The 16695-nt window shown below is 37.6% G+C and overlaps 1 protein-coding gene across 2 annotated transcripts in view; it reads left to right on the top strand.

Annotated features, from left to right (window-relative positions):
- Window positions 1-14120, top strand: part of SSBP2 (single stranded DNA binding protein 2) — a 256126-nt gene extending 242006 nt beyond the window's left edge. Inside the window, exons 16-17 of one of the 2 annotated variants that reach the window (XM_039545650.1) lie at window positions 6471-6569; window positions 8678-14120. In XM_039545650.1, coding sequence (XP_039401584.1) covers window positions 6471-6569; window positions 8678-8707 — 129 coding nt within the window. In that variant the 3' untranslated portion in view covers window positions 8708-14120. The remainder of the gene's footprint in view (window positions 1-6470; window positions 6570-8677) is intronic. The other variant, XM_039545651.1, reaches the window with a different exon arrangement.
- Window positions 14121-16695: the final 2575 nt, after the last annotated feature.

Here is a 16695-nt window from a genome sequence, read left to right as displayed (position 1 = left end):
CTGAAAATGAGAACAGGCTTTCGCATGGTACTTTTGTAGCCGACATTGCAAGGTATTGTATGCCCCTTCATGCTTTGGCCACCATTGCAGAGGACATGCTTCCATGCTGATGACGCTTTTTAAAAAAATAATGCGTTAATTAAATTTACGACTGAACTCCTTGAGGGAGAATTGTATATGCAAGTTTCCATATTACAGATGTTATCACAGAAATTGTTTGTGAAAATTGAGTGTGCAGTTGCACACATTTTTGCATTTGTTGCTAGTTCCTCAAGCCCAGTGAGTTCTGCTTGACACAAGACCTGAATGGAATAAAAAAGCATCTTAGTGAGGCTGATCATCTTGTGCATGAGGTGTAGAAATTAGCCCAGACTTGCTAGAATACATTTTACGTCAGATCAGTTCATTGTTACAGTGTGTAGAAAAGGTTATAATTGACTGACCGAGTGGCAAAGTATAAAGTGTTTATGAGGTGGACTGAGGTAGAGGAAACAAGAGAACTGCAATTGTGCATATAAGAGAGGCACTAATAACTAGGGCTGTTGATTAATCGCAGTTAACTCACGCGATTAACTCAAAAAATTAATCGTGATTAAAAAAATTAATTGTGATTAATCGCACTGTTAAACAATAGAATACCAACTGAAATTTAGTAAATATTTTTGGATGTTTTTCTACATTTTCAAATATATTGATTTCTGTTACAACACAGAATACAAAGTGTACAGTGCTCACTTTATATTATTATTTTATTACAAATATTTGCACTGTAAAAATGGTAAACAAAAGAAATAGTATTTTTCAATTCAAATCATACAAGTACCGTAGTGCAATCTCTTTATTGTGAAATTGTAACTTACAAATGTAGTTTTTATTGTTACATAATAATAAATTGTTTTTAAAACAATTTAAAACTTTAGAGTCTACAAGTCCACTCAATCCTACTTCTTGTTCAGCCAATCGCTAAGACAGACAAGTTTGTTTACATTTATGGGAGATACTGCTGCCTGCTTCTTATTTACAATGTCATCTGAAAATGAGAACAGGCTTTCGCATGGTACTTTTGTAGCCGACATTGCAAGGTATTGTATGCCCCTTCATGCTTTGGCCACCATTGCAGAGGACATGCTTCCATGCTGATGACGCTTTTTAAAAAAATAATGCGTTAATTAAATTTACGACTGAACTCCTTGAGGGAGAATTGTATGTCTCCTGTTCTGTTTTACCAGCATTCTGCCATATAGTTCATGTTATAGCAGTCTCGGATGATGACCCAGCACATGTTGTTCATTTTAAGAACACTTTCACAGCAGATTTGACAAAATACAAAGAAGGTACCAGTGTGAGAAGGCTTAAGTATCTGAAGTGCCTTCCAAAATCTGAGAGGGACAAGGTGTGGAGCATGCTTTAAGAGCAACACTCTGATGTGGAAACTACAGAACTTGAACCACCAAAAAAGAAAATCAACTTTCTGCTGGTGGCATCTGATTCAGATGAGATCGTTATCGAGCAGAACCCGTCATCAGCGTGGACTCATGTCCCCTTGAATGGTAGTTGAAGTATGAAGGGACATATGAATCTTTAGCGCATCTGGTACATAAGTATCTTGCGATGCCGGCTACAACAGTGCCATGCAAATGCCTGTTCTCACTTTCAAGTGACATTGTAAACAAGAAGAGGGCAGCATTATCTCCTGAAAATTGTAACCAAACTTGTTTGTCTGAGCGATTGGCTGACGTACGACTGAAATAGGCGCGAAAGTTTTACATTGTTTTATTTTTGAATGCAGGTTTTTTTGTACATAATTCTACATTTGCAAGTTCAACTTTCATGATAAAGAGATTGCACTACAATACCTGTATTAAGTGAATTGAAAAATACAATTTCTTTTGTGCAAATATTTGTAATAAAAAATAAATATAAAGTGAGCACTGTACAGTTTGTATTCTGTTGTTATAATTGAAATCAATATATTTGAAAATGTAGAAAAGATACACAAATATTTAAATGTATTCTATTATTGTTTAACAGTGCGATTAATCACGATTAATTTTTTTAATCGCTTGACAGCTCTACTAATAACCAAAACTTCTTGAATTACCAATGGAATTTGTGCAGTCATCGAAGAAAAACTTGCTTTGGAGGCTTTGCTCATGCAGCTGCACTAGGCTCCATACTGGCTGTCAGAGAGGCCAGCAAGAGTTGGTATGAAAGCATTTATGTCAGGAATTTGAATCCTTGGGGCAGGCATATTGTAGTGAATGCAGAATTTCAAAGTTCAGTGCTACACAGGGAAAAACAGAAAGATAAAATAGGGGTAGATCTCTAAGGAATAAACAAAAGTGCTGAAAGATCACATAAAATAAATTTTACAATGGTTTAGCTGCTTTTTAACTTTTTATACCTAACACTATTTTATACCTAACAGCAGCTTACATATTATGGAGTCACTGGTCATGACTCCACAGTTAATGTTGATTCAGAAATTTAAAACCTTCATTTGAATAAATAAAATGGAAAAAACCCAAACACAGAAAGTAAACTTTAAACAATAATTTAATTTTTCCTGGTTGTCTGATGAAAATTGGTTTGATACAGAAAGAATAGTAAGTAGCAAAATTACCAATTTTTATAGTTTGGGGGGGTTGTTTCACCACCTTTTGGTCACCTTTTGCAAAAAAACTAAAGCACTCTGAGATCTGTGACTTGCACCACATGCTGCTCTTCATGTGCTGATAAATACAGTATCAGTTATACCTAGGTGATGTTTGTATCATGATTTTAAATTTTTTCTTCATAATGGGAAAGAAACATACCACGCTTAACCCACCATATTTGCCCTTACACGGCTACTTAGGGTAAAATTCTGACTCTGCGGGAGCTGGGGGCAAACATTTAACAGCAACCTCAGCAATGTTAAGGCAGAATAACTTTCTAAATGTATTAAGTGTGTGACAGTTAGATGTGCCGATTTGTTGATAGAAAAGCGTTTTAGCCATTGTTAAGGTTTTGCACCAAAGTTTGAGTTTGATTAAGCTGGAGTCATATTGTTTTTCAGTATCTGCATGGATGCAGAAGTGAAAGGCTTGTAGAGTGTTGGAGCATGTTATCAATATCGCTGTAGGTTATATGAGAGTGGCAAGGAATGCAGGAGACTTTTCCCTTAACTTGCTTTTTGGATTCTAAATTGGTTGGAGTGTGTCCTCATTCAACCTTAACTCACTGAATGATGTTTCTGTGCATTTATTTTAATAGAAGAATGTGTTCTGATATAAACAAGCTTTTAAAAAATCTTTGTATTAAACAGATGTTAATGCAGTTGAGATTTAACATGCACAAAGATGACAAATTGAGTTATGATACTCATAGCAAGGGTAACTTGATCCCTTTGCGCAAATGTAGTATTTTGTGCTACGCTATATAGTGTTAACTTACATGACTTGATAGAATATATGGTATGTGATAGATGACTACATTAGGTTTGATGTGATTTTCCAAACTTTGAGCCTCCTGGCATTTGTACATATACAATCTCAACAGTCATATTACATTGACAGTTTTTTTGCATTTAAGTTTTTGGTTAAAAATGAAAAAGGAAGAACCGTGATTGCTATAATAAATGTTTTATGCCTGAAACTCACAACTCCTCCCCACCCACAACGCAGATGTAAATTGGAGCCTAGTGGTTGGGGGTGGATATAATCCATAGCCCCCAACTTCTCTGCACCCCTCCATAGTCATTGATGCAGCCTTCAAGCTGGAGTAGCAGTTGCTGTACTTCTGTCCCACATGGGGATGTTTCTGGTATCGGGATCCATGTAAGCAGAGCTCCAGTAACCCCTCCCCCTGGCCTGCCCACCAGCATATTTTGAGCCACCTCAGAGCCCTTCTGCACAGTAGATATGGAGGCTGCCCTCCTCACCCAAGAGGGATACTACAGGTCTTCTGTGATCTAGCACCTGACAGTGACCTTTCTCCAACAAGTGGAATTTCACCCCGTCTGCATTTGTTTCAATCAAAGAGTCAAACCCACTGAGTACAGAGTGCATTTATTTGAAAGGTCTTACATGTATTTTGAATCACTGACATGAATGTATTTTTCTGTGAATGTGTAGCTATCCCAGGGATCAGCAACCTTTGGCACGTGGCTCACCAGGGTAAGCACCCCGGTGGGCTGGGCGGTTTGTTTACCTGCCACGTCTGCAGGTTCGGCCGATTGCGGCTCCCGTGGTTCAATGCTCCAGGCCAATGGGGGCAGCAGGAAGCACTGGCCCGCACATCCCTTGGCCCACGCCGCTTTCCACAGCCCCCATTGGCCTGGAGCAGCGAACCGCGGCCACTGGGAGCTGCGATCGGCCGAACCTGCAGAAGTGGCAGGTAAACAAACCAGCCCAGCCCACCGGGGTGCTTACCCTGGCGAGCCACGTGCCGAAGGTTGCCAATCCCTGAGCTTTCCACATACAGGCATACTCATGCCAGCTGCTACCTGGCAATCAGTGCATAGTTAATTCAGAAAGGAAAGTAACATACTGCACTCAAGCACCATACTGTTACATTTTGTTACTTCTTTATTTCTCAACCAGCTATTTTCACACATGAGAAATCAGTGTTCCTTAATAATAATGCACACTTGCTCCATTTAACTTTTAAAACAAAACCCTTTTTGTTACCCAAGTGAAAAAACACAATAGAACTATTGTCTTAAAGCGTGAAAAACACCCTTAACACATTTAAATAACTTTTTTTAAAAACTAACAAGATTTTTAAAGCTTTCTGAAGAAAACATGCAACTTTGGGCCAAAAGTAAAGCTATGCAAAACACCTGTATCAAATGTCCACTGATAAAATGGTTTAGTAGCTCATAACTTTGAGCTACTTTGAGGTTATTAAGCACACTGGTAGCACAAACTAAAAACTATAGTGAGCTATTAAAATTATAGGGCCCAGTCTTGTCCCCACTGACGTCAATTGGAGTTAACCTATTAGCAGAGACCCCCTAGCTACATACCGTAGCAAGCGAAGTGCCAGAACTTGTAGGTTCTCTAGAGCATGAGCTCTTGAAAGGCCACCTCCACGCTTATTGCAGAATGCCTACATTGAGAGAAGGGAAGTAGATAATTCCCAGGATGAAGATGGCAAACTGTTCCCTTGGAGGTTTAAGTTCATTAGTTTCATACCTCCACTAACACTAACATGAAAAGGTTGTTTCATGGCAAAACCATGCTGAATCAAACTGCAGGGTTCACTTTATTCAACCATACATTACCTTGCTCTAGCTGGAGGGAAGCAGAAGAAATTTCAGCCCAAAGACTAGCTTTTGAAAAAGTTAGAAGCACCTGACAGTAGGGGTTTAGGCTATGTCTACACTTACAGCATCACAGCTCTCTCGTTGACATAGTTAAACCACCCCTAAAGAGTGACAGTAGCTATGTTGGTGGGAGAGCATCTCCCACCAACATAGTGCTGTCCACACCGGTGCTTCTGTCAGTGTAACTGATGTCACACCGCTGAGTGACATACGTTATACCGACAAAAGTGCTAGTGTAGACATAGACTTAGAGTGAAGTATCTTCTTTGTTCTAAGAGAGACAAGATGGGTGAGATAATATGTTTTATTGAACCAACTTCTGTTGGTGAGAGAGACAAGCTTTTGAGCTACACAGAGCTCTTCTTGAGGTCTGGGAAAAGTACTCAGATTGTCATAGCTGAATACAAGGTGGAACAGATTGTTTACCATAAGTAGTTAATACGTATGTCAAGGGACCATTCAAAGTGAAGTGGCCCATTAACACCCCTAAAGTCATAGGGGGAAAAGGAAGGGAGGGGAGAAAGGCAGCTGGTGTGGGGGAGCTGTTCATGGATTATAGATTGTGATAATAAGCACCAAGGATCTTACAGTCAGGATGGTGTCTGTCAGTTATATTCAGCAGCAGGTATAGTACGTGCATAACATCCACAGGTGAAGTGGTTTAGCAGCTCATAACTGTGATCTTGGGGTAATTCCCAACCAACCACACGCTAGTGGAGGAGACCCCAAATATAGGCCTTCATTCAGCAAGGTACTTAAGCATGTGAACGCTACTCATGCACTTAAAGTTACGCATAAGCTAAAGAACATTGCTGAATCAGGACAATAGTGATTTGTTTTAATTACAGAGCATAATCTTGCTCCTAGTGAAGTCAAGTATAGTTTTTCCACTGACTTCAGTGGGAAAATGTTCCAGGCCTAACCTGAGAACAAGAACTACAGGTAAGTAATTTATTTTATAGGCGGGAAACAGCTTTTTCCAGATTACAAACATTCATTCAACTATACGTAGTGCAGAGCTGTGATGGCAAGATATATTCTGTGTCATTTTCAGAGATTCCAGTGAGTAGTGTAGGTGCTGTTTTGACAAACATTATGAAGCAAGGAAAGGAATTCAAATCTACAACATACTTACCCTTTATTTTTAAATCTTATTTACCAGAACTCTCCCAGTAATATGAGCATGAGTAATCAGCCTGGCACTCCCAGAGATGATGGTGAAATGGGTGGAAATTTCCTAAACCCTTTTCAGAGTGAAAGTGTAAGTATTTCTTTGACTATTTTGCTATATGACAGGTACTCAATCCCAGGCTCTTTTCAGGAAAAGCAGTTGTATCTTTAATACAATTTTTGTCTATATTTTTACAAGTCCCTAATATTATAATATTGATCCGCTGAACAAAAATTGTGCTAAATAATATCAAGGATTGAATTTAAACTTTAAAAGCCAGGAGGCGGAGAGTTACTTCAGAAATTCTATCCCTAACTTAAGTGGTCAGTACATAACAAAAGTAAGATGCACAGGAGTAATAATTATCCTAGAGTCAGGCATATCATATGCATATTCAGAAATGCATGATGAGATGTGCATTTGTCAGTCAAAATCTGAACAGCGTAGTTGATCCTCATATTCTATTAATCTTTCCAAAGTGGTCTCTCAGTTTGTGATTGCCCAGTCTTTGACCCCTTGGGTAGTATGTTTTCCAGAGTAGAAATGTCTTTCAGAACTGTATCTACACTGAAAGCACATAATTAGACCACTACAAAATCTAAAAGACTTATTATTTCATAAAACATGACATGGTTTTAGGTCTAGAAAAACAAAGATGCCCTCTAGTGTTCATTCTGTGACAAAGGAAACTCTTAAAACTCTTAAAAATGCTGTGTGGTAGAGGCTAAACAAAAATTATTTAAAATACTTTCCAAAGTAAGTAATGACCAAAATGTTCATGCCCAGGTGCCTCAAGTTAGATTTCTAAATCCCCATTTAAGCTCCTAAATAGAAGTGTCCTGATTTTTCAGAAGTGCTGAGTGGCTTCAACTCTTCTGTTCTTAGTGGCATTCACTGCTGTTAGAAGTGAGTACAACTCTATTAATTTAGCCCAGTATCTATGAAGATTAAAAATACTTTCTCCTAGTTCATACCAAGGTCAATTGGCATGGCAAGTTTCATGAAAATCAGACTGAATTTTTGTTTTGCTTCTTCGGTAGACATTAACATGAGCATGAAGAACAAGCAATTTTTTTATATTTTAGCTACAGTACGTGTTTCTTTATGAAGAGAGCATCTTTGAATTATTTGAAATGGTAGTGAAAATGACTTTGTACAAAACGTCTTCACAAAAAGAGTGATGTTTCAAAATTTGCAAAAGAGCAATAACCAAAATTCCCATCAAGTTTAATCGTGTGTAGTCAAGAAAGTGCTTTACTTGATGCAGACAGTCCAGACAATCTGAAAGCTCAGACAGAGGCCAGTTCACCAAACCAAATTCATTAAAAGAATGACATATACTATCAGTTATATGCCACAGAAAATTAAGTATCAAAGGGGTAGCCATGTTAGTCTGGATCTGTAAAAGCAGCAAAGAGTCCTGTGGCACCTTATAGACTAACAGACGTATTTCCAGTTTGCATAAAGAATGGCCACTGAAATTTGATGCAACTAGCCTCCTAAAATCTATACTGTAGTAGAATTTAAGATTAATCCAAAGGTCTGATTTCATTCCAGTGTGTCATCTCTCCACTGCCTTGCCAGAGCCCATTCAGATGGGTACCTGGTCCACAAGTGGACCTTCTATCAGGCTATGCAGCCCCCAAGATGTCTAACAGTGAGCAGTGAAGGAAATGGTAGAGTACCCAAGGAAGTTCAGACAGCCAGGGCTGGCTCTAGGATTTTTGCCACCCCAAGCAAAAAATTTGCCACCCCAAGCTTGGAGAGCGCAACTGCTGAAGCAAAAAAAACAAACAAAAAAAACGGAATGCCACCCCTGGAATTGTACCGCCCCACGCACGTGCTTGCTTTGCTGGTGCCTAGAGCCGGCCCTGCAGACAGCATTAGCCAATAGGGTCCTCTGGAGCTTTAGCTGCAACTGAAAGCTGCCCTCCAATCTAGTTTTACTTATTCATTTAATAAGTTATGTTGTATTTTATATATAAATAAAGTTATATATTCAATGAATGTAAAATGCATTACAAATTACACTGCAGTCCTGACACAAACTACAGTACAACTATAGGATAAGATTAAAATCACCTGTGTGAGAAAGAGAATGCTGACCTGAAATTCAAGCTTAGTGTTGTTATGCTTCTGGAGGGATGTTAGTAACCTGTGAAATAATTGTTGTTAAAATGTGGATTCCTCTTTTTCAGTACTCCCCCAGCATGACAATGAGTGTGTGATCCATACCAAGTCTCCTCATGCAGACCGCAGTGAGTTGGCCCTCTTCAGAGAGCTACTACAGAAGAAAATTGCAAGTCCCAGTGTACAGTTTAACAAAAGGATCTCAGACACAACCAGACCCACCATCTTTTCCTACCATCTCCCCAGTTTTGTGAAGAAAGTGGGTCCAAACATGATTCAAACAACTGTAAAGAGTGGCATAACAGAACTGCCCAAGAGTGAACTGCAAACAATTATCTGTGTATGTATAAGTGCGGATAGATGTATATGTGTGTGGATATGTTATATTGACATACATACACACACATATACATATATAGACCTGCAGGACATTTGTAAAATAGTATCACATGACATCTTAAGTAGAAATAAGAAATAGAGACTTTTATTCCATCTTTTTTTCACGTTTACATTTTAACTATTAAAATTTGCGTTCCCTTTGCCCCCCTCACTCCCCCCCCCCCCCCCCGAACTGTTATGCTGCGTATATCACTGCTTTATAAGTTATTTTTTAAGGTGAACCCAAATGGTCAATTGTTCTGATTTTGTAAATGTCTGCCATCATGGATAGGAATAAAATTGCTCATAAGAGGGCTTTCATAAACTTGTATTTCATACCAGTTACCCTGTGAATCTCAAACTGTACTCTCTCAAGAAATAGAAGAAAGCTCATCTTAATTTTGTGGGGAAATTTAATAATTTGTCACCTAGCTTTGGTGGTGGTTGGGTTTTTTTGTGGTTTTGTTTTGTTTTGTTTTTGTGCTTAGTACCTTTAAAAATAGGAGCACTGAAGGTTATTTTTCTTCCTCAAATAAGGCCTAATATCTGCAAAATCTACTTTAAATGGAAGACTGAGTTTGCTACAAGACTCTCAGTTTATCCAGAGTATTTTAAAGTTGCTGTAAGTGAGCTCCAGTTGCTATGGAACCTAGCAATAATGTGGCAGGGCTTCTTCAGTCCTTGGAAATAAGTTTTTCCTTTAGCCTGATCTTCCATGTGCATGGTGGCAAGTAGAAATACAATACAATCCCTATTACTGAAACCTCTTTTTCTAACAAACTACCAGCTTGTCTCCCTTTTCTGTTGATTCTTGGCTGACTCCCAATTATCCATAGTCCTGATTATCAGAACATATTTAGTGTCTGCCAAGTGATTCAGATAATCAGGACTGTACTTGATTTGTTATTTTTCACCAGGAATACTAGAGCTGAACTCCTTAGAAACTTTCCAGTACAGAATCACATTAGTGAACCAAAATGACTGAGTATTTTGTGGGTACTTCCCATGCAAGGAATGTTGGAAGGCTCATGCCCTTATACCAGAAACAGAACAGGAACAGAGGTCTGAGCCTTTTTATAAGGAAATCAATATACTGTATTTCCAAACTTTGGAGATAGTGGGGGAAAAAGAAGAGTGATTATATGGCTTCCTGCACCATCGAAGAAAATGGGGGAGTCTCCTATCCCTTAATGTAAAGCTCTAAAATCTAAGATTATATTACATTTAAAATGAAAGGTTGTACCTGCATGGTATGAAAAAAGGTGATGTTCAGTACCTCAGGTACAAAGTGTTCGAATTAAATTCATTCTGCAGATACCAAGCAATGTTCACCCTCAAAATTCACACCTCAGTGGGACATCCCTAAAATATGGTGCTCACCTGCAGATTTGTGAGGAGAATTTTGCCCTTAAATTGATAAAGGGTTGCATGTTATTGGGTCAGTGTGCAGGTAGACGCACATCACTGCATGTGTCAGGAGCAGATCAAATTCCCTGTGAGCATATAAATGAATAAAATTGGAATGTCTTTTACCCCACTGTTGGAACTACATAAAGATTAATCTCTTCTTAGGCACCAGGCTTCAAATTTTAAAAATTTTATGAGAATTTACCTTTAGTTAAAAATAATAATAATAATGATCATTTGTAACCTTAAATTAGATAAAAGTATTGATATGGTTGTTTACTTTACTCCTGGTTATTATTGAGTTTGAGTTCATTTATTCATCTTTTGAAAATTCAAAATTAGACCCCCAATCCTGCAACACACATGTATTTAACTTGACTACTGTGAGTAGTCTCATTGATATCAGTAGGACTACTCACCATGGTCAAGTTAAATGTGCTCACAACCTTAGTATTTACCAGATAAATGAAATAACACCTTTTGTGTATACATTTCCTTTTTCTCTTTTAGTTTTACATTACCAGGAACTGTTTAGTTTATGGATTCCTTCATGGGGGAATAAATATGACCATTAAATAAAAATGATGCAAACCAGAATATAAAATAGAAATCATATCCCTTAAAATAGAACTGTCAAAAATGTACTAAATTTTCAGGACTATAATTTTAAAGGTAAAATCACTGTCAAAATATTTTCTCCTAGTTTACCTACAATAGTATGATATGCTTCTGGCAACACAGAATTTTTTCCTGTGATTTTATCCCAATTTTATCCCACTTGTAGCACAACCTCAACTTCTTGTGTTCTCGCCTCCTTTTCCAGTCCCTTCCAAAACATTTGTGTTAAATTAAACTGCTGAGTAATGGGCTAGATCCTGCATCACTAAAGTCCATTAGAATTTTGTCATTGACTTCAAAGGGATCAGGATCAGCCCCTACAGTACTTAGGTTGGAATTATAGATCCTAGTCCTGCAAAGAATTAAACATGCGCAAATCTTTTCACACCTTAGTAGTCACATAGACTCCAGTGAGACCACTCAGCTATGTAAAGTTGCACATGTGCTTAAGTCTTTGAACGATCAGGGCTCTACATAATTAGAGATGGAAAAAGACCCATTTGATCATCCGATGCATCTCTTGAGTTGTTATGACAAACTTCATCACACATAAGTAATGATCTCAGCCACTCTTACCTTCCTTTTTTAGAGAATGATCCTGCAAAAGTTTACATACATAAGTAAAGTTACTCACATACATGTTGGCAGGATCAGGTGCTTATGTCATACATACACACGTTCTGCAGCTAAGCCACAGGGAATAATAGTTGTATTTGCTAAATATGCAACATACTCAAAGGACGCCTTTAGCTTTCAAATTTGTATCGGGTTTTTTGTTTGTTAACTTACTTTTGCTTACAAATCTCTTTTATAAGTTTGCAATATAGAGACCAAAATTGAGATGGAAGAAAATTTTATTTCCAAGCACTGATTTTTTTCCTCCCACTGGTGTTTCTCTTGCACTAGATGTTGATGTGTACTGTAACTGCTGTTTGTTTTTATGCTTATTCACCAGCATTGTCAGATGCAAATTGTCCGGATCTGGAAGTAATGCTAAATTAAGGGCAACAGGTCAGCTTTCGCACTAGGTTTTAAGATAGTGGTCTTTTTATGTGTTTTTTTAGTATGGAGAAGAGTAAGGCCTGATTTGCCAAACATTTTTTTTTCAGTAAAATATTTTAAAAGAGACGAGATGGAGCCTTAGAACATCGAAAGCAGGGAATAGTGGGTTTTCTTTCTCTCTGTAGAGATGCCAGTTGAAATCTTGGTCCTATTGAAATGAGTAGGAGTTTTGCCTCTGATTTCAATGGAAGCAGGATTTCACTGTCTGTGTAAACATGTTCGAAGGAATTTTCATGTCCATATTTTATTTCCACACAAAGGTTTTGTGGAGACAATAACTCCCCTTTTATAGTCATTAAAAAAAGGAGTGGGTGAAAGAGGTTGTGAATCACAAGAAAAATAGGCTGCCTGAAATGTACATGAAAAAGTACCTTAATATTTTTATATATAGTTAGGGCACTTATATTATTTTGCTAGCAAATTTGCGTGTGAAGAACTGAAGTTGAGCTCTGTGTTGCTCCTCAATTTATTTTAAAATGAATTTAGAGTTCATGAAAGGTGCTGGATTTGAAAGCCCTTGAGACTAGTCTTTTGTGCACCCCATACTGCCCCGGTAATGTGCCTCAAACTTGCTCTGGAGGGCCTACCATTTAAAAGAGAGAGAGTAGTTCTGTCTCCAGTTCATGAAGTCATTAGCCTCTCTGCTGAGTGCCACAGTTGCCAATTTTTATTTGGAAGCCTGCTCATTAGGAATTGGACCACCAGCTTATTAGACAATCAACTATAGTAATAACTTTCAGTCACCAACCTGCTCCAGTTTTGAAGTAGTGACCCATAGGTGAAAAACACCATTTCCCATGAATCTGAGACATCCATCCCCCTATGAGCTTTGTATTTTAAAGGGAAATATTTTAGTTTAAATAATTATTTTGAGTAGCTCAAACTAGCAGAGGTGATTAAAAACTTTTTTCTGTATGAATCATAGAAATATGGGGTTGTAAGGGACCTCGAGAGGGAAGACTAAGTATACCTAGACCATCTGTGGCAGGCATTCGTTAAACCTGTTCTTAAAAACCTCCGATGACAGGGATTCCACAACAACGCTTAATAACCTATTGCAGTAATTAACTATCCTTCTAATTTGAAAGATTTTCCTAATATATGACCTCATCTCCCTTGCTGCAAATTAATCCAATTACTTCTTGCCCTAACTTTTGTGGACACAGAGAACAATTATTCACCATCCTCTTTATAACAGCCCTTAAATTTGAAGACTGTTATCAGGTCCCCCCCAAGTCGTCTTTTCTCAAGACTAAACATGCAGTTTTTTAAAACTTTCCTTATAGGTCAGGTTTTCTAAACCTTTGATCATTTGTGTTGCTCTCCTGTGAGCTCTCTCCAGTTTGTCCATATCTTTCTTGAAGTGTGGTGCCCAAAACTGGACACCATACTCCATGAGGCTGGAATCTTTGCGTCGGAAGGATAACAAATTCCTACAGTGGCTAAAACACATTTGGATTTTCCCCTGTCCCATGATTAGCAGATGAAATACTGTATGTAGAGAGGGTTTGGAATTAGATGGGTAATTTAATGAGGGACCAGCTGTTACAATATTCAGAGTTGTATATTTTAATTTTTCCCCTTGATATAATGACTTTTCAGCTGATAAATATTGCACTGATGTCTATTTCCTGGATCATTTAATTATTTGTTAAGTATTTTAGCTCTGTTCCTAGCCAACTCTAGTATTTTTTGTTGTTGTTAAATATGGGCTAAATTCTGCAAGATTTGGTCCTATACATTGAAAGTTGGAGAGCACAACAAATTTAGAGATTAATGATGCAAAAATAAAATTGCCAGCAGAAGTAAATTGCAAGTGATGATGTAGCACCTGATAGCACCTGTTCCAATCCCATTTCGGTTTGTTTGGGTGGCTTTGAGGGTGGGAATCATGTTGAAGCACATAGCTTGCAAATAAAAACTGTTAAACTCCCTTCCGTATAAGTGACAACTCATTTCTCTTCAAACAAGCTGATGTTTGCGGCAATTTAATATTAGCAAATGATCACATTAAGGATCTATCTCAATATTTCATGGTGCAAAAAACAGATATAAAACATTCAGTCCAGCCCTGAAATGTAAATGAGTTATGCTTAAATACGTTGTGTATGTAACTTCCTTTGTTTCTCCAGACATGATTGGTCTGGTGGTGCAAGCCCTTACTCATGTAAGTTGTCCCATTGAAGTCTTGATGCAACTGCTCATGTGAGAAGCAGGTTTGCAGGATTCCTCCCCCAATTGCAAGAAATACATGGTTTTATTTGGCTTGTAATCTTAGTTAGCCATATACATAGGTACAGCAAAATGTAAAGGGCAGGTTAAAATCAACAAAATGATGTTGGTTATGAAGGGAAAGAGTCCAATGAGCTCTTCATAGGTACAAATCATTGCTTTGACTGCACACGTTACCGGTAGTTCAATTTACCAATATTATCATATTTGCAACTTGTTACGGTAATAAATTTAGAATTAATAATTGGACTTTCCACTCAAAAAACGTACTAAAACTCTGATCCTGCAAACACATGAAGTCAATGGGATGCCTCACAGGCTTAAAGTTAAGCATATGTATAAGGATTTGTAGGATTGGAGCCTAAATTGTTCATTCTTGAGTCTTCTCTGAATAGACACTTTATTTTTTATCAATGCAAGAGTGTATTTATGCATCAGTTTAATTGATACCTGGAATGGGATTTGGCTTTCTTCTGTTTCTTAATTTCTCAAACCTCTCTCCACAGCTTCCTAAAATATTTCTGTGAACGTGTCCTTTCATCTTGTTTTAAATTGTGCATTCATATTTTTTCATTAAAACAGTTAACAGCTGTGCATTTTTTATCCAAACTCACGTTTGGTTACTGTTCATCATTTAAGTTTAAAATATATAAGGAAGCCTCTCATGTAATGGGAAAACTTGCCATAAAAATGTATAAAGGTGTATGCCCTTTTCTTGGGTACATGTTTTCACATTTAATAAAAACGCAGTTTCCATTTATAACTTGAAACCTTCAGTTTCTAGCCACCATTTAATTTCTATGTGTAAAGGAGGTAGAAAAATAAATTGCTTTTGTTTTTCATTTGGATTCAGCATATTAAATATTTGCTGAATGACACAGCTTTGAGAAATTGGATCAAAACATTTTTATTCAATCATTGTTATCAATAACAAATAACATTCAAAAACTGTGATTCCTAAAATCAAATGTGAGAAAATTATAAAGGCTCTATTCACAAATATTTGAGTTTTATGTTTGCACCAATTTTTTAAACTGTATATGATGGATGGCCATCTGCGGCCAGTTAGCTGTGTAAGGCTTTGTATTTGCATTAAGCAGACACTGAACGACACAAAGTGAACACACTGGCATGCGCACAGAGTATGGTAAGTAATGGATGATTCATCTACAAGAGTACACAAAGCCATTCGCTAAATTCCAGATACTCTCATGTGTGACAGTCTCTGCTGCCTAGTTATTCACTTCTGTAAATGCTACTGTGTGCGTTCAGATGATGATGCATTTGGGGGCTTCCTTCTGATGTTTATATGCCAAGAAGAGAATCCCCAGTTTCATCTTACAGCAAAAATTTGGTGGCACTAGAGTCTATATAGAGAATCCAGGGCAAACGTGGATGCTCTAAACAAGATTTTGTATTTTCTCAGTGCCCTGTTTTACTGAAATGGGGAATAGGAGAACTGAAACGCATGGAAAGTAGGATTGTATAATTGATATTTACTCCTGCCCCTGCACAGAAGGAAATGATAACAATTACTTCTGTACCCACTTTTGACAGAAACCAAATAAAATGAAACCACTATTAATAATTAATTGATGTGAAAATTACTACCATGTAATGGTGCTAATATCACTGAGGAGGCAAATTATCAGCCGTGTAAATTAGCTGTTCCTAGGTTTTATTTATAGAGTTAATGTCTATATTCCTTTTTTCTCCTCTCTCTTTGGATGTTGTTTTCCACCTATCCTGCTGCATGCCAGCTGTTTGCACAAAAATCGTGTGCAATTGCTGCAAGAATAATTTACACAAAATCCATGCAAAATGTTGCTTACATTTGTGAATAGAGTCCTAACTGTACATAGATTATTTCATTAGAGATGTTGCAATAAACATTTTTTGTGTAAGAAATAGCCTGTTTCCTCAAGGCCTGATCCTGCATCTTGCTAGGAATCCTCAGCACTAGAGATTAGGGAATGTCGCATCTCACAGGATTGTGCTCTAAATCAGGCCACAGACACTCTGTGGCTCTTAAAGTGATCTAAAACAAGAGTTGCTGTTTCCCATAGAAAATGGGGAGAAAAATCCATTCCGAATAAAACACACTTAATTGAAATAGAAGGATGCAACACTGCTTTACTAAAACTGTCCTTGGAAAGTCCATGATTTGAGAAGTGTACTTTATCAGTGAGAAACTAGTTAGCGACACACATCAACAAAAGAGATAGACAAGAATCGGTAACTGCCCTGTTCTTCAATATATAAGTGCAGCCCCCAGAGGCTATAGGTCCCAGTGGGAGACCATTCAGATGAAGGTGAGGTCCCCCTCTTAATCAAGAGAGAACATTACAGACTGCGACATATAATCGCCATAGCCCATGACTATTATAAA

Source organism: Mauremys reevesii, linkage group 6 (assembly GCF_016161935.1).
Source record: "Mauremys reevesii isolate NIE-2019 linkage group 6, ASM1616193v1, whole genome shotgun sequence".
NCBI classification, from domain to species: Eukaryota; Metazoa; Chordata; order Testudines; family Geoemydidae; genus Mauremys; species Mauremys reevesii.
This window is presented reverse-complemented; position numbering and strand designations above follow the sequence as displayed.